General features: G+C 38.3%; 1 protein-coding gene across 1 annotated transcript in view; it reads right to left on the bottom strand.

The window, feature by feature from the left end:
• Nucleotides 1-3,187: 3,187 nt before the first annotated feature.
• The window catches only part of PPP1R14C (protein phosphatase 1 regulatory inhibitor subunit 14C), a 117,071-nt gene continuing 96,398 nt past the window's right edge, over nt 3,188-23,860 (bottom strand). The window contains exon 4 of the mRNA XM_069069694.1: nt 3,188-4,896. Within this exon, the coding sequence (XP_068925795.1) occupies nt 4,822-4,896 (75 nt within the window). The 3' untranslated portion in view covers nt 3,188-4,821. The remainder of the gene's footprint in view (nt 4,897-23,860) is intronic.

Genomic DNA, 23,860 nt, shown 5'->3' on the forward strand with positions numbered 1-23,860 from the left:
TTTCTCAGAACAATGTTTTTTAAATGCATAGAAGATATAATATCAGGAAGAAAAAGAATTACATGTAAGTAGTAATCAAAATTTTTTTTTTAAAGCAAACCAAGTTTACAAACCCCCAGATTAGGAATCCCTACAGAGCCATCCCAGCTGCAAACTGGCACCAGGAAGTTCTGGTCAACTCCATGAATTGGATGAAGATACTGCTACGAGGGGAGGGGAGTATGTGGGGAAGGGAACATTACCATTCTCTAAGGATGATTCAAGGGACTGCCCCATTACACCAAAATCTTTCCTCTGCTCCCATGGGGTTCCATGGTACAAGGATCAGGCTTACTCAAGTAACCCACTGCAACTTCAGAGGGTAAGGGCAGGAGCAGAGGTTCCTGCTGGACAGACAGACAGACAGAGAGAAAAAGAGGGACAGAGGCAGAGAGAGAGAGAGAGAGACAGAGAGAGAGAGAGAGAGAGAGAGACAGAGAGAGAGAGACAGAGAGAGAGAGAGACAGAGAGAGAGAGAGAGACTGCAGGATCCCCTGAAGACTCTCCCCTCTTCCCCCTGCCCCTGCCTAGAGCCATAGACAGGTATATGACACAATATGGTAGCTGTCTCTAAAGTTCTCTTTCTTAAACAATCCTCATTAGCTAATTGATAGTCCCATATCTTGCAGAAACTTTTATGTTCTTTATCTATTGAATAAAAAGGTTCTGTGTAGCCCAAGATTCATAAAGATTTTTTTAACATGGCTCATAAAAAATCGTATATATAATTTTAAAATCCTTTCCCCCAAAACTTGTCTTTTAGATTTTTTAAAAAGAGATTGGACTGGTAGGTAGTACAGCAACCTTACTCATGGGCCCAGTCCCACCACCAATCATCATGGAAGCTTTAACTTGCTCCATTTCTTACCTGGGCCACTCGGCTCTTGCTCAGGTAACCCAGCAGCTCCCTCCTCCTGGGACACACCATACTGGTACCAGACTTAGTGCAAACTCCAGATTGGCTTTAGTTCCTTGCTAAAGCTCAGAATTTCTATGCTCAAGAGATCCACCGACCTCAGCCTCCCTAGTAACAGGTATTACAGGCGTGCACCGCCATGACCACACTTGGACTTCAATATAGGTGAAAAGTATTCACTTGGGATCAGATCCCAAGTCTGCCGCTTCTTCCTTGTGTGACCTTGGGCCAGTCATTCAATATCTCTATCTATGCCTCATATTCCTGATATTTAAAATGAAAATCGAACTAATTAAGCCACGAAGTTCCCTTTCAGTTCTAAGTCTCGTTCTATGACCCTACAAATTTGTTGCCAAGTGATGTTTCAAAGCCATCCTACCATATATCAAAGGAAAAGGGATGCAATGCAGCAGAAAGTTTATCCTTGAACAGGCAATGTTGTATAATGGAAAGAGTTCCAGAATTAGAATCAAAGGAACAAGGTTCCAATCTTGGTTCTCCTGCTTACTACATGTGTGACCTTGGTCAAATCATTTTACTTTCCTGGGATTCAGTTTCCCTATCTAGGCTAAATCAAAGGTCCTTAACTAGAGATCCACAGTCCTCCAAGGAATCTGAATTTTTTTAATGTTGATAATAGTATTATAATATAATTTGTTTTCTTTGCAATTCTATGCATTTATTTTATGCATTATTCTGAGAAGAGGTCCATCACTTTCACAGGACAGCCAAAGGAATCCATGACACAAAAAGTTTAAGAGCTCTAGATTAGATGGTCTCTATGTTCCCTTCCTATTCTAAATTTATTAACTTAGTGAAGGAGCAAAAACCAATCTTCACACTACTGAACTTGAGATATAGACAAGGGAACATGAATTCCAAAATTTCGATTTCCACCTTAAAGGCGGTAGAGAAAACCCCCAAAGTTAAAAGGTTTCATTATACCTGCTGAGGAGCCACCTACAGGAAACATGGACAATTCTGGAGGCAGATGCAATTTCATAATAAGTCTAAGAGGACAACATCTCCTCCAGTAATGGGCGCCATTCCAATAGACTTAGAAGTGAACCTTACTTTGGTTGAGAGAACACTGGACTGAAAATAAAGATTCTTCTGAATTTCCTTTGTACATGACAGCTATCTTATTTTCCTCTCCAATTGGGTTTGGGGCAGTGGTGAAAAAATTTCAAAGAAATTTAAATCCACATGCTGATATGATGGGTACCACAAATCTAGTCTAAGTGTGGGCATAACTCCATAAGCTAGCACACAAAAAAAATTTCTTGATCTACGAATGAGGCATATGATAAATTTTTTTCTATATTCATGATTCTTGGAATACAAGAAGTACAAACACATTTTAGGCACAAACCTAGATCATCTTAGACTCACTCAAGTACCATACTTGGGTTTTTCAGACAATTGGGTGGAAATCCTGTATAATCTACTCTTGTTTCTCCTCTTGTGTGGTCAAAAAAAATTCTAAAAACAATATGAATATCTGGTTACTAAGTTCAATTAAACTTTCCAGGTAGCTCCTACCAGATATACCGTGTTTCCCTGATAATAAGACACTGTCATTAATTTTTTTGGACAGAAAAACACCAGAGGGCTTATTTTCAGGGGAGGGCTTATTTTAATGAACATTGACAGCAATTTGAATAAACAGGTAAATGTGAACCAAAAAATGTACCTTTATTCAATAAGCAAATCACTGGGGAAGAAGAGGATGACGTGCTCACTGCTGCAGCTCTGATTGGATGCAGCTTGGAGCTCAGCGTGCGTTTCACAGGGAGGGGGGGACAGTGCATACAGAGGGTACCGTAATGTAGCATGTAGAGCAGGGGATCACCTTCACTACAGTAGCAATCTCAATAGGGCTTATTTTTGGGGGAGGGCTTATTTTAGAGGAATCTTACACAGTAAGGGGAGGGCTTATTTTTGGGATAGGTCTTATTATCGGGGAAACATGGTAAAAGGGAAGTTAATTAAATAAGGTGTCCTTGGTCTAGATAAGGGATTTAATTAGGATGATAATTAATCAAAGATAGTTGACTCATTTCCTTCAATGAGCTAGAACCCACCCAAGCTTCTGCTTCCATCTCCCGAATCTATAAAATGCAGCAGGGCATTTGAGAAGATTAAAAGATTATAAATTCCTTGGAAATGAAAAAAAAATAGATTTCAATGCTTAGTAGATAGTTTGGCAAGGCATACATGCAGCAACAAGAGTTGTAAGTTGTTCCGTTTATTTGAGTAAATATCTTGTAAATAAATCATTGGTAAACATTACAAAATTAAATACATTTTAAAAAGCTTGCCAGTATACAGAAAATTCACAAACATATTTCTTTTTAAAAATAAAATATGTTCAGAGCACCCTTGATATAAAATGCCTGACTACTGTCTTCTTTTACATGATCACTTATGAACATCACATAGCAGAGAAAGAATACCACCCAAGGGAGCCAAAGGTCTACCTGAAGTATTCTCCCCCCCCCCCCCTTTTTTTTTTCAAACATGGTCAGATAGCCATGCCATTACTGCAGACCCATTTTAATCATCTCACAAGGAGCAGGAATATACTATTGAAGAAAGGACAGTTGACTTCCCCAGGACCGACCCCAAAGTAGGGGAAAAGGGAAAGAAATAGGCACCATAGCTTTGCCCAATTTTGCCCTATGATCCTGTGAAACTGCTATGCCCTTACCCACATACTACATAGTGGGTTAGGAAGTGCCAATACTATTTGGAGCATGTTCTGACATCAAGGCTTCCTAGAATTCAGTCATCAAAGAAGGTTGAGGCTTCCCTGCTTCTCAACAGCTCAATGGGACACTCAGATTGTGTCCTCCCTATGGGAGGTCTAGTGCTGTCCCAGGTCCAGAAGCACCAAGTATGCCAGAGCTAGAGCTCAAACATGCATGTTTGCTTTTGACCCGTTTTAATGGGAGAGACAACAAACTGTATTTGGTCGAAAGCAGAGAATTAAATGCTACACAGTGCTTTCTTTTTCTGCAGTAAAACACTGTTCTGACAGTGCTGGCATTTCTCTATAGAGTTCCTATCAGAGCTTCAAACAAAGGGTTAACATGATTCCAAATTATTATGAATGAGGCAGTGAGGAAGGGCCTGGCAAATCATCAGGATCAGTAAGACAATATGAAGTCCATCCATAAGTTACGCCCTTGAAAACAGTAACAACCAAAATTTTAAGTGTAGCTTCCTGAAAGAACTGATACATTTAATGTCTTCACTTTGGTGCATAAAGTGAATTTTTTAAAATCTCAGCACCCACATTAAGAAGGTGGAAGTTGCCCCTCAAAAACACAAGTGCTGTGGTCTCCAGTTAAAGGATGACCAAACATCAATTCCATCCACAGGAAATAATACTCACATCTACAGTGTAACATAATCGTATATATACAAGTACAAGGAATTGGACGTCTATGAGTCAAATATACAATTGAGGGGGGAAAATATTACCAAACTATCTATAAGAAAGCCATTCTCCCTGCTTTATAAGGTTACAAACACCCTCCCACTTGCCACATTAGATAGGGCTGCCCATGTCAGCTACCAAGAGGCCTCCATCAAATCCCTGGGCTGTTCCATCTGGTTGGATAATCTTCCATTGACAGTTGTGCTGCATCCAAAGCATTGATAGCTTTGATTAAAAAAAAAATCTTAAAAAAATCCATAAAAACAAATAAGAAACATCCATGGATAAAATGTCTAACAGAAGAAAAAGAAAAGTTGCTCAGAAAGACAACTATTTTTTCTTTTAAATAAGTGTCTTCTTGTGGTCAAAATCCCATTTCCCTTTCTGTGTCCCTTGGAGAGAATTCTACTCTCCATGCAAAAAGTTATATACTCTTCTTTTGGGGGGGACTCAGTTTCCTCATGCCTCTTATCCGAGATAGCAGTTCTTTGATAAATTCCTAAAGAAAGAAAAAGCACAGAGAAGCATTTAGTGGCAGGTATGACTCCATTTCAATTAGTCTTGTGTTGATTTGTTTGAAATAAATGGCAATGAACTTCAGTTGCCCCCAGTTTCAGATTTTGGCTCTTCAACCTGCATATTCTAAAGGGTACTCTCTAAGACACATCTAAGCAAGCAACTTGGGCTTCTATCAGAGAGGGAACAAGGCAGTGTAACCAAACAACTCTGCATGTTTTTAACCTTGATACTCTACATTTCTTTCTATTGACTTACTTCATATAAGCAACACTAAGTGCTTTTTTTTTTTAAGCAATCGGGGTTAAGTAACTTGCTCAAGGTTACACGGCCAGTTATTTCTAGGTGTGGTGCTAAGTATCTGAGCCCAGATTTGATCCCCAGGTCATCCCGACATGGGAGCCAGTGCTCTTACTCGCTGAGCCACCTGGCTGCCCCTAACTAAGTGCTTTCTTAATCACCACAACTTCTGCACTGAGATAGAAAAGGATCCACGCTGAGTCAATGGCACATCATTTAAAATTTTTGGACTGCCCTGTCTTTAATTTTTTAGGATAGGAGAATGCTGTATTATCCCTAATGAAGTCATTCTTGGCTTTAACTTCTGAATTTTTTTCAAGGTTCAATGTATTTATACCTACCTATTTTATTGTTCTGGCTTGAACAATATTCTTATTCTTCACCAATGAGAGTTCCAATTTCCTTAATGCATTTTGTTTTAGGAATCTATAACTGAGAGCAAGGCTGATTCCAGTATGTAAGTGTTGATTTTTTTTATATAAGGGGCAGAAGCACAAACCATATAATTTATCTTATTGACAACTTTGGTAACATTTCTGCATTAAATAGACAAAGTTCCTATTTAAAAGTCACAGGCTGAAGCCACATAAATGGTAATGTTCTTGAGAGAGATTGCCCTTCTAGGCTTTACAGTAATTTGGACTTCATTAATTCAGATTTTTCAGTAAGTCAACATGGTATATATAACAAAAGAATAGTGTTCTGGAAAAATCATTGAAAGCCCACCAGTCCAGATGTCTGAAGAACCAGTGTCTAGTCCTGAATCTGTCACTTATTCACTGTGTGCCCTTGAGGAAATAACTCAACCTCCTAGACCTGAGTATCCTCACTATATATTGAACCAGATAATCTCTGAGATTTATTCCTGCTCTAACATCTAAAGTTCTACAATTTTTATTGAATAAAAAAATTTGAAATAAGTGATATAACTCAGGATTCATGTTTATGCTACATAGTATAATTCAGTCCTACTGTTAAAGGACCATAGGATTAAAAACTGGAGGGGATCTGTATGTTATCTATCTATATCTATGATATTAAGAAAGTGGCAAAGCAAGTGTTAGAGAGGCCTGAAAGGCATCTTGGGCTACACAGAGGAAAAGGTTGCATCCTTCAAACTTTAACAGTGACACCCACTCTTCTACCTTTGATGCTGATGCTAAACTGCCCCTAATGACCATTTTGTCAAGCTCATTTCCTGGTATGACAATCAATATGATTAAAGCCACCATGGTTTAGTATACACCTTCACTTTCTAGATGGGGAAACTGAGGCACAGACATGTTAAATGACTTAGCCAGGATTACACAGAAATGGGGTCAAGTTCAAACCCAAATCTTCTCTTCAAACCCAATGTTCCACTTGCTTATTCCTTTTCTTTGTAATAATTTAAAACATGCTACAAAAAATCACTAATTCCAACTTGGCTAATTCTCAAAAATTTAAGTTTATGCTCTATCCTATATAAAAAGTGTTTATTTCTAAGCAAATTATCTGGATAAAAAAGATAGAAGGAAGGGTTATTCTGCTTGTGGAAAAACTATTTGAGAATTTTATCACTGTCATTTTTTTGTGCATAACATTTACGCCAATTAAAAGGAATCTTAAAAGGGAAAGATAGAATAGGGTAAATTATCTCACATAAAAAAGGCAAGAGAAAACAGTTACAGTGGAGGGAAATGAGTCAACCTTACTCTCATCGTATTTGGTTTAAGGAGGGAATAATATACATACTCAATTGGGTATCTTACCCTACAGGAAAGTAGGGGGGAAGGGGATAAGAGGGGGGATGATAGAAGGGAGGGCAAACTGGGGAGAGGGTAGTTAGAAGTCAACACTTTTGAAAAGGGACAGGGTCAAAGGAGAAAATACAATAAATGGGGGGGGGGCGGGATAAGATGGAGGGAAATATAGTTAGTCTTTCACAATATAACTACCATGGAAATGTTTCACTTAACTACACGTGTGCAACCTATATTGAATTGCTTCTTTCCAGTGGGAGTGAGTGAGGAGGGAAGAAGGGAAAGAATCTGGAATCAAAGTTTTAAAAACAAAGGTTAAAAATTGTTTTTTACATGCAGCCAGGAAATAAGATCTCAGGCAATGGGTTATAGAAATCCTTCTTGCCCTACAAAAAAGTAAGGGGGGCATGGGGGAAGATACAAGACAGAACAGATTGGGGGAAGGGGTATTCAGTAGTTTTGCTATCTTGGGGTGGAAGTAGAGGAAATATGGGGAGAAATTTCACAACTCAAAATCTTGTGGAAATGAATGTTGAAAACTAAAAAATGAATAAATATTTTTTTTTTTAAAAAAAGAGGGATTTTGATCCATTAGGGCAGATCCTTATAGAGACACTCTGCTTGGCAACATGTTGACAGCAGATAGCTCACCTTATTCTATGTATAAGAAATGAACAAAGCTACATCTCTTTTACCACATATCCTATACAGCAGACATTTTTCCTTCTCCAAAATGGAGCACTCTGTCCCCTTCCTTTTCCCTCCTTCAAACAAATAATATTTGCATTTTCAAAAGCACACACTACTACTAAAGTGCCTGGGGAGGGCTTTCCACATGCAACATGCAAACATACTCATGTCTCCCCATTCCTTAAAAACTTTTCATTTGATCTTACCATCCCCATAAATTATCCTCCTAAATCTCTCTCTCCTCCCTTTTATAACCAAAATCCTAGAATCATCTACACTTCTATACTATTGTTCCTATTTCCTTATCTCCCATTTACTTTTTTTGCAATAAAAATAGCAATTTTATTAATGGTACATAATATAGGACTTCATTATGTTTCTCCCCCAGACTAGAGGGGTGTCTTGGGCAGGGGCTGTGTGGAAGGAGTAGGAAATAGAGTTCTAGTGTGGGTTCCCCATAGTGTAATTCCTCTTTTGTCTGGGGATGAAGATCCATGGCTTTCTACTTTATGCTTTGGAAGATATGTAGACCATGGGATCTACTAAACTATGGTGGCTTTAACCACTCTTATTGTCATACCAGGAAATGAGCTTGACAAAATGGTCATTAAGGGCAATTTCAGCACCAAGATCAGAGATAGAAGAGTGTCACTGTTAAGGCCAAAGGATGTGACCTTTTCCTGTTTAGCCCCAGGTGTCCTTCAGGGCCCCTCTGACACTTGCCTCACCAGTTTCTATTTTTTTTTTTTGCTTTTTGGAGGGGGGGAGGGCAGGGCATTTGAGGTTAAGTGACTTGCCCAAGGTCACACGGCTAGTAAGTGTTGTGTCTGAGGCCAGATTTGAACTCAGGTCCTGCTGACTCCAGGGCTGGTACTCTATTCACTGCACCACCTAGCCGCCCCTCACCAGTTTCTTAATAGCATAATATCCCACAGATTTCTCTAGGCAACAGGTCAAATCCATGACAGATACCCTGGAAGAAGGAACACAGAAGGTCATGCCCATGAACTTCCCATCCAGCTCAGAGTGGCCAGGTGGCACAGTGAGTAAGAGCACTGGCCCCAGAGTCAGGATGACCTGGGATCGAATCCGGGCTCAGATACTTAGTATCACACCCAGAAATAACTGGCCGTGTAAACTTGAGCAAGTTACTTAACCCCAATTGCTTTAAAAAAAAGAAGATAGCAATGCCTTCTTCATTTATCATTAGCCTTCTATTCTCAGCCTCAACAGTACCCTTGAACTTGCCATGGGTGGAATTATATTGAAACACACAAACATATAGATGAGGTCAATGAAGTGGTTGGTCATTGACAATCACAACATCCTATCTGCTTCAGGCAAATTCATCCCCAATCATCAGGTACCCAATACAGCCAAATCCATTGACTTCGATCTTCACTCTCTTGTCTCAGAAAAGTAGTTACAGAAGCAAATCCCAGGATCAAGACTGGAATAACTTCTTAACTTCTTGAGATCTGGCTTCTAAACTTGTCACTGGACTGAAACTGCTATCCCTTGGACACTGAGAAGGTAACTGACTTGCCCAGCATTACACAGTCAGTATAGATCAAAAGCATTGCTAATATCTTTTAATTGCCAGATTCAACAGTTTTTTCTCAGTTCCCCTTCTTTCTGACTTCTATGCTGCTTTTCGTATTTCTACTATCCTCCTGGAAATGACCTCCTCCCTTAGCTTTTTGTGACCCTACTCTCTCTAGGTTATGCCTGTGCCTTCTGACTCTCCCTTGTTGAGTCCCCTATAAGGGGTCCTCCCTTGCACCCTATACTGGATCCTCTTATCCTTCTATACCCCATCTCTAGAGTTCTTACAGGCTTAATTATTACCTCTAAGAAGATAACTTGCCAGATCTATATCTTTACTCTCATCTCTTCTGAGCTCCACCTGCATTACCAAGCATATGATGAACATCTCTACTTGGACATGCCTCTGGAATACCAGACTTAACATATCTAGAACATAACTCAATGTTTTCCCCCCACTCTTCATCTAAGTTTCCCTGTTTCTGTTGAGAGCATTATCCACCTTCTGATCACCCAGCCATGGAACCTCAAAGTCACCCTCCAGCCTTCATGTACTCTTGCCTTCTATATTCAATGAATTGCCAAATCATGTACATTCAATCTCCAAACTATTTCTCACATCCTCATGGCGAATTTAAGCAATGGTTACCCCTCACCCAAATAATGTCAATAACCTCTTAATTGGTCTCCCTGCTTCCAGTCTCCTCACTCTTCACTCTATACACATGCCAGTTGTGACCATGTCACTTCACTGCTTAAAAATCATTAGTGGTGGGCGGCTAGGTGGTACAGTCAGTAAAGCACTGGCCCTGGAGTCAGGAGGACCCAAGTTCAGTTCCGGCCTCAGACACTTAAAACCCACACAAAAAAACTAGCCATGTAACCTTGGGCAAGTTACTTAACCCCAACTGCCCTCCAAAAAGAAAAAAAATTAAAAATAATATGAAATAAATATGAATATAATAAAATATGAAATATTTTAAATCTATATAGAATAAAAATATAATATTATATAATATTGCTTATAATATATATAAAATATAACCCCAATTGCCCTCCAAAAAAAGACAAAAAATAAATAAACAAACAAATGAATGAATAGATGAATAAATAGATAAATAAATAAATGAATATAAACAAATAAATGAATAATCATTAGTGGCAATATAGCCTCTAGATTAAAATACAAATTCCTCTATCTGGCACTTAAAATCCTTCCAAATTTATTTAAAATCATTCCCCTTCAACTATTCTATATTCCAGCCAAATATGTTTATTTGTTTTGCCCTGTACACAGCAATCTCCTAACTCTGTGCCTCTGTAGAGATTATCACTCATGTCTGGAACATAATCCTTCTTCATCTCTCTGAACACTTTGTTTCCTTCCTCCAAAGGTCTGCTCAGGTACCACTTCTATAGGAAATTTTTCCTGATTCCCCTGGTTGTTCATGTTATCTCCTTTTTCATATTATCTTTTATTTCTTTATATCTATAGAATATCCCCCAGGAAGACATAAGCTCTCTGGGGAAGAAACTGGTTTTCATATTTATCTTTTGTCCCAAGTGTCTAGAACAGTGCCTTGTACATAGGCGATATTTAAGAAATATTTGATGAATTATATAGTCAGTATGTGGTAGGAGAAAAGAGGAGAAGGGGAACAGGGAAGAAGATTCCACATATTAGAATGAACATTTTTAAAAGTAACCCAAGTCCTTTTATCTCATTAAAATGCATAAAAATGCAAGTAAAATTTCTGTATTAATCAATTTATTTATACAAATTATTCAGTGACTTTTATGTTTGAGTCACTAACTTGAAGAGGAGTAAAGTCTGATGGACCTTATAATCTAAGATGTGTCAAGGGACCTGGTCTGCTCAGCATATAGAAACAAAGAGTGTCTAATCCGGTGCTTAGAGGCTTAGCTTAATGTTATTTTCAGTTCAATTCAATTCAATTTATTAAATGCTGTCTATGATCTAGGCACCAAATAAAGAAAGAGAAAGGCAGAAGAAATTCTGTACTTGTCCTTTTTTGTTAAACTGGACCTGTAATTTCACTGGCATAGTGAATGCCCAATGAAGAAACTCCCTTCCATGCAAATGAGTACCTGTTTTGCCATTTGAAGTCTTTGTGAGTACCCTTAAACACTGAGAAATTGAATGACTTGCCCAGCATTACATAGTCAGTATAGATATAAGTCAAAAGTATAACTTGAATTCAGGTCTTTCTGACTTTGAGACCAGCTTTCTACCCACAACCTCACACTGCCATTTTAAGATAAAAAATATGCAAAATAATTTCAGCGAGAGGGCATTAACAACTGGCAAGTCATCCAATCTCAGAATGAGGAAGGGTCTTAAAGGTTATCTAGTCTATCCCTCTAATTTTACATAAGAGAAAGAGAGGTGCATTGCAGGGTACTATAAATGCAAACAGTCATTTACAAATATCCTGGTTTGGCATTGTACAAATATGCAGTATTGTTTATTATTATTATTATTATTATTACTTTCCTGGAAGTGATTCCATGGCTAGAGACAAAGTAGCCACTACAGGAATACTAACCTGCAGTAGTAGCAGAAGGGGAAAAAATGATCATATTAATAGCAATGCATTTAGAGAGTCCTTTGTGCTTAACCAAGTAGGGAACAGACCTAACAGAGAGGGGATGGACAACATATGCATAATGAGACATATTTTGGGACATTGTGGACACATGAGAATTAATTTTGCATTTCTATATATGTTTGTTGCAGGACTTTCCCTCCCCCCCCCCTTTTTTTTAGAGGTGGAGGAGGAAAGGAGAAAAAATTAATGCTTGATTGCTGAAAAAAAATAAATTTTAACTTAAAAAATAAAGAAGCAGGGAATAGAAAGGCTGTTAAGGTATAAACCATGATAGATGGAAACAAGTTATCAGGTTGTAGGAGCATATACTCGGGTTTGAGGAAAGGAACAACTATGGGTACCCATCTAATATGAAGGTTAATTTTAGCACCCAGTTTAGTAAACCTTAAAATTGGATTGGCCTTTCTTCTTGCCCAGCTAGAGAAGCAATAGCATCTGTAACAACTTCCTTGCCAGATTCCCTGTTTCTGGCATCTCCTTCCTTTGTTCTATTAAACAGGCTGTCACCAAAATACAATATCTGTACTTAGTTTAAAGAAGCATTAGGTCTTGTCAGATGGCTTAGTATTATTTTCAACTCCATTGTCCAAAACCAGAGGACAAGGCATTGTGAGATCCTCAAAGGAACAGAGTTATAAAGTGTCAGAATCAAGGTTACTTCATGATATATATATATATATATATATATATATATATATATATATATATATATATATATAGAGAGAGAGAGAGAGAGAGAGAGAGAGAGATAGATAGATAGATAGATAGATAGATAGATAGATAGATAGATAGATAGATAGATGCATCTTTTAGAATGCTTCATTCCACACTTTATCTCTGGACTGAAAGTCACCATCAGGTTCTTTTCACAGGCAAGAAAGTAATAGTAGGAGGAGGAGAAGGAGGCAAAGGAAGAGGAGAAGTACATTGTACCTATCTCTGCCAATCGAACCTAAGTTCTAGAAGATAAGGGAAGGGTCTGTTCCCTTTTTGTGTTTGTATCCAAGGACCCGCACAGTGCTTGGCACTCAACAGGTGCTTACTAAATTCTTGTGAGTTGCTTGAAGCTAGCTAGCTGATAAATCTGGGATTTAGTCCATGCTCTGTCATTAAACTCAGTGCGTCACCTTTGCAAGGCACAACCCCTTTTAGACCTCAGTTTCCTTGTCTGTAAAATGAGGAAGTTGAACTAGATGATTTCTGAGATCCCTTCTACCATTAACATTTTCTGTCTGGAAAATGGGAATAATACCTGTCAGTCCTACTTTGTAAAACTGCTGCCAGGGTAAAAGGAGAGAATAGATATGAAAGTGCTTTGAAACTTAAAAATTGGGGTGGCTAGGTGGCGCAGTGAGTAAAGCGCTGGCCCCGGAGTCAGGAGGACCTGAGTTATGTTCTGGCTTCAGACACTTAACACCCACACAAAAAAAACTAGCCATGTAACCTTGGGCAAGTTACTTAACCCCAACTGCCCTCCAAAAAGAAAAAAAATTAAAAATAATAATTCATATTTTAAATCTATATAGAATAAAAATATAATAACTAACATATTAAGTATTACAAACTATATTGTTAATATTGCACGTTCATATGCAAATATAAGCAGTTATGAAGACTTCAAAAAGAAATAGGAGCATAGATTTAGCACTGGGAAGAATTTTTGAGATGATCTAATACAACTCCCCCATTTTACATATGAGAAAACCAAGAACCAGAGAAGTTTAAAGACTTTGTCAAAGTCACATAAGTAGCAGAGTCAGGATTTGAATCTGAGTACTCAGATTCCAAGTACAGAGTTCTTTCCAAATGGTATGCATTAACTTGGAACACCTGACTCAAAAACAGTCCAATATTTCTTTTTCAAGTCAGAGTTTCAGTGAGTAGAATGTGTTATTTTAAATGTTTTAAGGATTTTGAACTCATTGGTTTTCTAACAACGAAATCCTCTTTCAGAAGGCTACCATGATTTCTGGTAGGTGTCTGGTCTTCATCTGCACCCATTGTTTCAAAAACAGCATCTTCTCTTCTTCAGATTTACTAAACAACTTATCAGAATGTCAGATGGTAATACTAGTGATAAAAGAAAGAAATAAAAAAGCTATCTCCTGACTACATCTCAACAATTATTTATCTAGTTAGACTACTAATTGCCCAAAATTATGTTAGATCTTGAGCACTATTCTGCATGATGAAAGGTTCAATACAGCTCCCTGAAGGAAGTTGATTATTCTTGTTATGGGTGGGGAGGGGGTGAGCAGATCTATAGTATTTATGATCATGATATTTGTATTGGGTGAAGGAGGGAGGAGAAGAAGAGAGAAGGAAGAGAGAGTGAACACATCAGAGAAAAAGAAAGAACTTGGATTATAAATACAGAAAGACTCTTTGAACCAAATGCCCTGTTTATGTGCAGAACAAGTCACTTCATGTGAACATTCTGACTTTAAAATAAGGACTTAATTTCTGGGATATACTATTCAAATCAGGACCATGCTAGTCTGACAGCACTAAGACAAATGCAATCAATGCCACCTTCCCTGTGGAAAAGGTTTGATTAAGGGAGGTGAGATTGTGTTACGTGATATCCATGAAAACAGCCGGCAGCTCAGGTCAGGCTGTTATCTTGTGGACTGAGGAGCCAATGAGAGTCTCCTCAGATGAAGCAGTGAGTGGTGCCAGCAACTCACATTTCCCTGACTCTGTATGTTGTCACTTTAGCCCTGTTTCAGACAACAAAGGATGTCATTTCTTTGAACACCAGACTGGCCTTACTCCTCATTCACCAGGGTGGCTGCAGTCATTTCTACAACATTCCCCCTTGCTGAAATCTATTTGGGGTCTCTCTTTCCCTTGATCTATGCCTTACACTATCATCAAAATCTCTCCTCCCCAAAGTGTCCTAGACTTTCTAACCTTCCCTCTTAAAAGCATCACTGTATTCCTAGGCCTGTCCTTCAGATCAAACACAAAATGTTTGACAGCAGACTTAAAAGTATTCCTTCTATGGCATTTCCTGACCACCTTACCCACAAACACACATCCCTATCAGATACTTCAGCACCATTTTCCTGACCCACACACTGTGCTCTTGCCAAGCAAACTTCCTAACTATCCCCAAATAACCTTTCCCTCCCCCTTTTGCCCTCTTCCACCCTCTGAGCTTTTGGCCATGCCAATCCTCCCAAACTCAAAATTCTTTCTCATTCTCCCCTCAACCCTAAATTATCCCTTCTTTCAAATTCAACTCAAAATTCACTTCTGCCATAAAACCCTTTTCACACTGACCTCTATTAACCTCAATATAGCCAACATCCCCTTCTCAAAGTCCTGTCATATAGACCTCCACCTCCAACTGCATATTGTGTTCACTGACCTTTTTAGACTGTCGGCTCTTCCAAAGGAGGAACTACTCTTGTCCTTGTTGTAAAATTGCCTTCCCCACAATGCATAATAAACTACATCACCCACAGAGAGCTATGAATTAATGTTCTGGGTGGGAAATTGTTTCATTTGGCAGACAGTTCATGCTGTTTCAGCTAACTTACATTCGTACAAACCAAAAAAAAAAAATCGATCAAAGGAATTGGAATCCAATATAGCAGAGCCAAAACTGCTTCTAAAGCATATTTGAATGGGCAGGGGGAAGGTTGTCCTTGCCTATAGAAGTGCAGAGGACAGCTCCATTGAGAGGAAGGTCTCCACTGGGACAGACAACAGTGTGATACCAAGTCAGTGGAGATGGTAGAGAACATCTGAAGAGGAAAGGGCAAGGCAGTGCCAAGAATAGCTCCACCTTGGGTGCAGTCACACCAAAGTATAGGTAATCTGTCCCCCTAAGAATCTGCTAGAAGGTGGTTGTGTTCCTGGCTTCCAGAGTTCCCATGAACAGGAAGCATAGATGAGTCCGTACTAGGGAGAATGCATTCTCTCTACTCTTCCCAAAGAAGAAATGCCAACTGACATGTCAGTGGTGCGGAGGAAAGCTTCCTTACCCCAAAGTTAGACATACTCTGCAATGTAGCACTCCAAACAGCAGAGATGCTGTTTCAGAAATACCAGAGTAGAAAAGGGTGATATGTGCTGGATTACTTATTTATTCCCTAAGATGGGCACTGTAAAATTCTCCTGCAAGTCTATAAACATTCTTGTATTATTTTGCCAATGTCCTTTGCCTTAGTTGAAAAACCTTTTAGAGCTTTGGGCAACCACAGCTAATCACAACCTCTTTTCTCCAGGCAGATAATGTGAGGGACGGGAGGAAGGGAAGAGAAATAACCCATCTAGAAGGAAAACAGTAGTGACTTTTCTGTTTGCCATTTTCATAACAGTGGCTACCTTAGATTTTTTTGCCAGCACACTTGGGAGAAATGAAGGAATGGGAATCTAGGGACAAGAGTCTCTGAAGGTAATTAAATAAATGAAAACATTTATGTGAAAAACATACTAAAATTAAAATTAACCTGCAATTGGAGGTGGTAGAGGAAGGTTAACAATTGACAAGAAGAACAGTAAACAGAGTTAGGGAGAATGACAAGTATTTGGAGAGAAATGGAAGTGACATCTTGGTTATAAAAGAAAAGAGAGAAAAATGAAGAAGCAATGGAAAATAGAAAAAGTACTATTTCTAATGATCTTGGAAACCATGAGTCAATAAGCATTTATTAAGGGCTTACTATGTGCCAACCACACAGCTTACTACGTGCAGTTATCTCATTCACAGGATCCTTCTGACTTAATATTTGAATAAAATCAAACCACCAATTACAAACACACACACACACATTATTATATTTTTCTGGGGATAACATCTCTTTCAAAAACACTGTTGTACATTTCCAAGAAGATCTAGCAGCAACCACAAAAGTTGAGGGTGTCTCTGGTTCCTTAGCTACACTGGCTCCGTCAAAGAGGAAGAGACATATGGTAGCCTTCCTCTAACCTAGCACAAACACTCTCTTCCTGCCCCCCCCCACACCCTCTCCCAATGATCTCCATGGCTCCTAACTTCCACTTTCTCACAAAACCACATGCCAGAGGTGGCAGATGAATAAATATTTTATAATTACCAACATAGTTGGACAAAAAGCTATATTTCCCTAGGTATTCAGAGAATTCATCTGTCAAAAATGTTGATGATAACATAAGAAAGATGGGTGCTTTTGACAAGTAGGAAGAGAAACAATCATATTTCAGGGCTAAAAGTTTTTTTTTTTTCTAAGTGCCTAAAACATTACTGATCTTTGCATGGCTTAGCCAGCAATAGAAATTCTGTAAATAATGAATGTTCCTAAGCAGTATACTGCATAATGGTGAATACTGGGTGATAACATTCCAAGAAGCACTACCCTTCCCTATCAGTGTGTAAGAATGGGGAAAGAAAAACACAAAACAAGGGTTCTGAAAGCTATCTGATTCTATACTATTTCCTCTGTGGCCACATCCCTTTCTCAAACTATGGTATCTCTGGCTACAGATCCCCAGTATTCTGCATCCTCTCTCCTTTCCCCATAACCCCCACCATTTACCATTTCCTCATCATTTTCTTGAAAATTCAGATCCACAGGAGCCATCTGTTCCTGGTCAAGCTTCTCCCAGTACAATGAAAGCAAAGCATATCAAACCAGAACTGAGATTGAGAGTTTTTAAAATGTGGCATTCAATAGATTATTGAAGAATTAAACAGACCAAGCAGGGGAGAGAGAAATGTTTCCAGAGACACTGAAGTTCAGGTAAGGAACAATAGAAAGTGAAAGGCAGCTAACTAGTCTTTAAAAGGTGATGGGTGATATTTCAGAAAGATCCTAAATGGCAAAGAAATGTCTCTCAAAGAGCCTAATAAACTACTCAGAAACATGACAAACCCTGTAGTAACTGATGTCTAGAATACATGCACATACGCAGGAAGTAAGGCAATACAGACAGCTGTTGAATGAATACTGATTCTTAACAACCCAGGCTGGGGCCACCAGCAGGCCCACTGTGAAGCAGCAGCAGAGTTGTGTAGCCAAATCCACCATGGTCGGCCATTTAAATATTTAATTTTTTCTTGTTTATCTTCACAGAGGTTAGTTTTCTGTGTACACAAACCAGACCTCATTCCATTTTTCATTATCTAAAAAGAGGCTTAGGAAAATGTTAAGGGGAAGCTATTTTTGTCGTAATGACTTCTGCCAATATAATTTCCCAGTGGTCTTACCTGCATTCTGTTTTTCCTTTTGCTAACTCAAAACCTCTGGTACTATGCTATCCATTCATTTTTTTTTTGAAGAAGAAGAAACAAGCTACCTCTAAAATGAATTTGCCCTACCAGTGAAGAGGTTCTTGTCCATCTGAAATTTCAAACTATTTTTCTTGGAATAAGTTATTTTGTAGAAACTCTAAGTATTCTATTTGTATTCAATAGTGAATTCATAGCCAATTTTAATTTATTTGTGCTCAGCTTTATTCAACCCCTCAGGCACCCACTCTTACTAACGGGCTCCCCAAAGTCCAAAAGTTTGTTCATACAGCATAGATTGAAATTGACAAATAATCTGATAAAAGCAAATTATAATTCATAACAGAAAGAAATGCCCATCTCTATATTTTTATGAAAGTTATTTTCTCCAAAAAAAAAGTTAGGAAGAATTATAAAACCATGGCCTCTGACCCTCTTTATATGATCCTAAATAAGTTATTTAATATTCCCAGGTCTTAATTTCTTTTTTTTTTTATTTTTAAATTTTTTGCTTTTTGGAGGGGGGAGCGTAGGACAATTGGAGTTAAGTGACTTGCCCAAGGTCACACAGATAGTTTTTGTGTTAAGGGTCTGAGGTAGAATTTGAACTCAGGTTCTCCTGACTCCAGAGCCAGTGCTCTATTCACTACGCCACCTAGCCGCCCCCCCAAGTCTTAATTTCTTATTCTTCTTTATGAGAGTTCAGGACTGGGGTCTCCGAGGTTCTATGCAGCTCTCAGTCTATGATCCCATGATTCATAACTCTTACCAAGATTCTCATTTTTCCTCACAGTAAAAAACATTCTCTATAAATATCTGAATATTTTTTCTTAGTTCTCACAGAAAAATTTAAATCTTATGATCATGATCTTCATTTATAATACAAAACAATCTCAAAGTTAAAGTTATCTTATCTTTAGATAATATTCAGTCTTCTTTCTAGGAAAGCAATAATTTTATATTTTCCTCTCTTATGGATTTTGAAATCATGACATTCCCATCAATAATGACATAATGCCTAGTGGCCAAACCTCTACCATCTTAAATTTTTTTTAATGCTGGATTTCCATGACTGGAAATAAGTTATACCAAAACAAAATTCCAGCAGATAGAATTGTTATAACATTCTAGATTGCATATGTTTCCTGATTTTTTTACCCTGACATTAATACTATATCTCTTTCAGAGTGAGCATAGAACTGAGGTCAGCAAATAAATACTCTCTGACTACATGCCAAAGGCAAGTTCAGATGATCTTTTGGTTTTCTTGATCTTTAGGGTTTTTTCAGCTTTCTTACTATCTTTATAAACTCTGCAAACATATATATGGGAGCTGATCACTGAAAGTCCTGGGCTTTCAGTGACCAATTTCCTAGGATGTGAAATAATGATTTTTCCAATTCAAAGATTCCTTCTTTTAGTGTTAAAAAAAAAAAAGAATGCTGAGATTGACAGTCAAAACTAAAAACCTTTTTACTCAGAGGTTAAGTTAATAGATTTCTCTCTCTGAATCAACTCCAATCATGCCTTTATATTTACCTACCTAATTCCCCCAATACCCAAGGCTTACAGACTCAATGTGAACTACTAATTGTCAATTTCAATACTTCACAGCTGAGTATTATTCTTACAGTCTTTTCCCCTGGGGTGTCTACTGAGTCTACCAGTTATTCAGCAGCATTTCTCTGTGTTTCAGAAAGTAGTCAACATGTTAACCAAGCAGTCTTTTCAACTCAGCTAGAAAGGCTGTAGAAAGCAGCTTACATCTGGTCCCCAATTCTGACTGAGATGCACTCTCTTGCAGAAGCTCAAAGAGAGAACCAGAAACAGCATTCAGAAAAAGGTATCCATCACATTGCCTAAGTCTGTCTGTAGCCTGTGGATACTGATATCATTATTCATCAGGTTAATGAAGTCTCTTTCTTATATTTTCTACTGCAGTTATATCATAGACTAAAACCCCCACTCAGTTAGGCTAAGCTATTAAGGATTTTTGCCTTGATTTCTTTTTTTTAATTTCTCATCTTTATAAATAAGCTGGCAGACTATAATTTCTAGTCTTAATACTTCATTTTTTGATACTTTCATATCCTTTGAGCATTGATGTTCTCATAATTGAGAGGGGAGTAAAGGGTAGTAGAAAGGTGCTGAGGAAAGGTGGGGAAAAAGGACACCTATTTGATAGACATACCCCACCGTCCTAAACATGTGCTGTGATTTGGGATAATTACCTAACTGCTGAACTTCATGTGGCCTGAGACTAAAGTTTCTAAAAATTCCTCCTCACTACATTATTCTATCATCGCTATTAACTGTGACCTTTTTTTGAAGTTTAACTATTCAACACAGTACACCAAGACCCAACACTTTTGAAGTTTCTCATTACCAGCTAAAGGAAGTATTCTGAAAGTGACAAAATGCCAGTATGTATCCATTTATGCATGACTCACACATGTTTATAGTGTTTTAAATGTCAAGGGTGTTTTCTTTTGTGTTGCTAGTGTCCCTACCCCAACAAATTACTTTGTAAGTAGTTTGTACTTAGTTATAGAAATGCATCATCTCCCACCCAGATACAGTATAAGCTCCTTGAGTTCAGGGACTTTTTTTTATTTTCATCTTTGTATCATGAGTGCTTAGGTACACAGTAGGGGTTTAATGAATGTGTGTTGATAAAATGGTGAAATTTGGGCTGTAAGATCATTAAATACTTAAATCAGGAAACATATGCAATCTAGAATGTTATAACAATTCTATCTGCTGGAATTTTGTTTTGGTATAACTTATTTCCAGTCATGGAAATCCAGCATTAAAAAAAATTTAAGATGGTAGAGTGGGTGGGTGAAAGGTTGGCAATCAATTACTGAAAAAACCACTCAATATATCAAAATCTGAATGCAGTTATTGAAAGCAATTCAAAAGAAGATATCTCTACCTGCCAGGTTCTAATTCTTCAATATTCTAAGGCAGCCTAGTCATAAGACCATTGGAGAAAGTAAAAAGAGATTGCTGTAGCAATAAAGTGGGAGAAAGAGATATACACAAAGAGAAATGCATCTACAACCCAAACCAAGGAGGAGTAAAAAAGCAGACATCTTCAGAGAACATCAATATCTCTCTAGGGGAAAGAAGGAACACAGTGACAGTATCACAACCAGGCAGGTCACTGAGACCCAGAGCCACCCACCACAACTCCTGGCCTAGTCAACCTGCATTCAGTCATTGACAAGTGCCAAATTGTAGGCTTCAATGGCAAAATGATAAGCATCAAAATCCCCACTAATAGACAACAAAACAGATGCAAGAAAGAAATTTATTCATTGGCTCTACAACACTGAGAGAATCACAGAATTAAAAAACCGATGACTCCCATAATAAATCATCTCTATGCCTAGTGAAAATTTTACCTCACAAAGGGGGTCAGGAGAACTGGGCTCAGGTTCTGGTTACAACACTAACCACCTATTTGACCTGAAGGAAATAATTTAAATCTATTTGGCTTTAGTTTCCTCATTCACAAAATGAAGAAGCTTACTTAAACGACTTTCCAGAATCCCTCTAATCGTAAAAAAATATATATTTGATTCAAATTCTAGCCAAGGTAGCTACTTGAATGGAGGCAAATGGCCCTGATACCACATACCTAAACCAGCAAAAAAAACAAAAAAAAATTAGCATCAGAATAGATAATGATCAAGAAATTTAATAAGAAACTAGAGTAAGTGGCTTATTTCATCTCAGAACTATACAAGACGTCAGCCAAAAGTTCACAATCCATAAAAAAGGGTGGGGAGAGGAAGGCAAATGGCAAAGTCAATACTGATGCTGGCAAACAAGTCCTTAACCTCCTAGCATGACCAGAGACAGATGTATCCTTCAGAGTTCTATGTGTGAGATAGCAAAAACATAATGCTCCCCTGAGGAAACCCCAGGGTAGTCAGAAAGCCCCTAGGGTAATAATCTTGGAGTGTGGGGGGAAGGGGAAGGTTGCAGGGACTAATGCAGGTATGATAGTGATCAGACCAAGATAACCCATGTACACTAAGATTCCAAAGTCCTAGACACTCTCCTAAGATACTAAAGAGGTCCATGAAGATACAGTGCTTTGAACCTCAAAGATCCAGGGGCCTAACCCCAAGAAAAGGAAGGCAGATTAGAAACCCAGTTGACCCAGAACAAGGCCAAGCAGGCCCAACTACATCATCCAAAAGCATTGCAGGTAGGATAGCCTGGCCCTGGCACAAAGCCTCAATTCAGGAGCTAAAGCTAGGGAGAGGAGTAAATTGGAGAAAGTATCAATCAATATAAAAATAAGTGAAAATATAGAGATTCCTCCAAAATAAGGACTAAACTCCATAAAATCTATAAGGAGGAACAAAAGGAAAAAAATGGCATGGCCATAAAGATTTTAAGATTACATAAAAGAAATGAAACAAGAAACAAAAAAGGGGGGAGGGGAGAGAGGCATTATAAGTGAAATAAAAGTATTGTAGGAAAGAATTGAAGGCAGAGGAAAAAGAGGTTATCCTTATCCAAGAAATGAACTCCCTGAAAAGTAGAATAGACCAAAGAGAAATCAAAGACTCTATGAAACTCAAGAAATACTAGAAAAAAATCAAGATATTGAACAAATAGAAGAAATGTTTGATATTAACAACTGACTTGTAAAACAGGTCAGAAAGAAATAACTAAAGAATCATTGAACTCCCTGTAAACCATGATAAAACAAAAAAGCCTGGGTATTATATATCAAGAAATCATAAAATAAGGGGCGGCCAGGTGGCTCAGCGAGTAAGAGCACCGGCTCCAGTGTCGGGATTATCTGGATCAAATCCGGGCTCAGATACTCAGCACCACACCCAGAAATAACTGGCCATGTAACCTTGAGCAAGTTACTTAACCCCGATTGCTTTAAAAAAAAAAAAAAAGAAATCATAAAAGTGCCCAGATCTAACAGAATCAGAGGGTGAAGACAGAAAGAATCCACTGATCAAGAATCCAAAAGGGGGCAGCTAGGTGGCGCAGTGAGTAAGAGCACTGGCCCTGGTGTCAGGAGACCTGGAATCGGTTCCAGCCTCAGATACTTGGCACCGACACAAAATAACTGGCCATGTAACCTTGAGCAAGTTACTTAACCCCAATTGTTTAAAAAAAAAAAACAAAAGAATCCAAAGGAACCCAAAAGGAAAAGTCCCAAGAATATCACAACTAAACTCCAGAGCTTTCATGTCAAAAGAAAAAATACTCCAAATATCCAGAAAGAAGTCATTCAAGTTACAAGAAAGCACAGTCACAACCACATGAAAACTGGGAACTGTTACTATACATGAGAGGATATCTTGGAATAGAGTGTTCCAAAATGATATAGGCTCACAACCTTATCCTGCAAAGTTGAATATTATCCTATCCTACACAGGGGAAATTGGACTGTCCCTCTCCTCCACCTTCCCTATTACTGTAGAAGGCAATACCATCCTCCTGATCCCTCAGGCTTGCAACCTAGGAGTAATCCTGGACTCTTCACTATCCCCCCCCCCCAATCCGAGCTATTGCCAAAGCCTGTTAATTTCACCTTTGCAACATCTCTCAAACATACCTTCTCTCCTATGATACTGCCACCACTTCACTGCAGTCCCTCATCCCCTCATGCCTGGACTATTGTAATAGCCTATTCAGTATGTCTGCCTGCTTCAATCCTCTTTCTGTTCCAATTCATTTTCCATTCAGTCACTAAAATGATTTTCCTAAAGTGCAGGTCCAATTGTATCACACACAAACACTCTCTCTCTCTCTCTCTCTCTCTCTCTCTCTCTCTCTCTCTCT

The sequence above is a fragment of the Petaurus breviceps genome, unplaced genomic scaffold (assembly GCF_028583685.1).
Source record: "Petaurus breviceps papuanus isolate PSGF00001 unplaced genomic scaffold, PetGlider_PUasm1.0 90784, whole genome shotgun sequence".
In the NCBI taxonomy this organism is placed as follows: domain Eukaryota; kingdom Metazoa; phylum Chordata; class Mammalia; order Diprotodontia; family Petauridae; genus Petaurus; species Petaurus breviceps.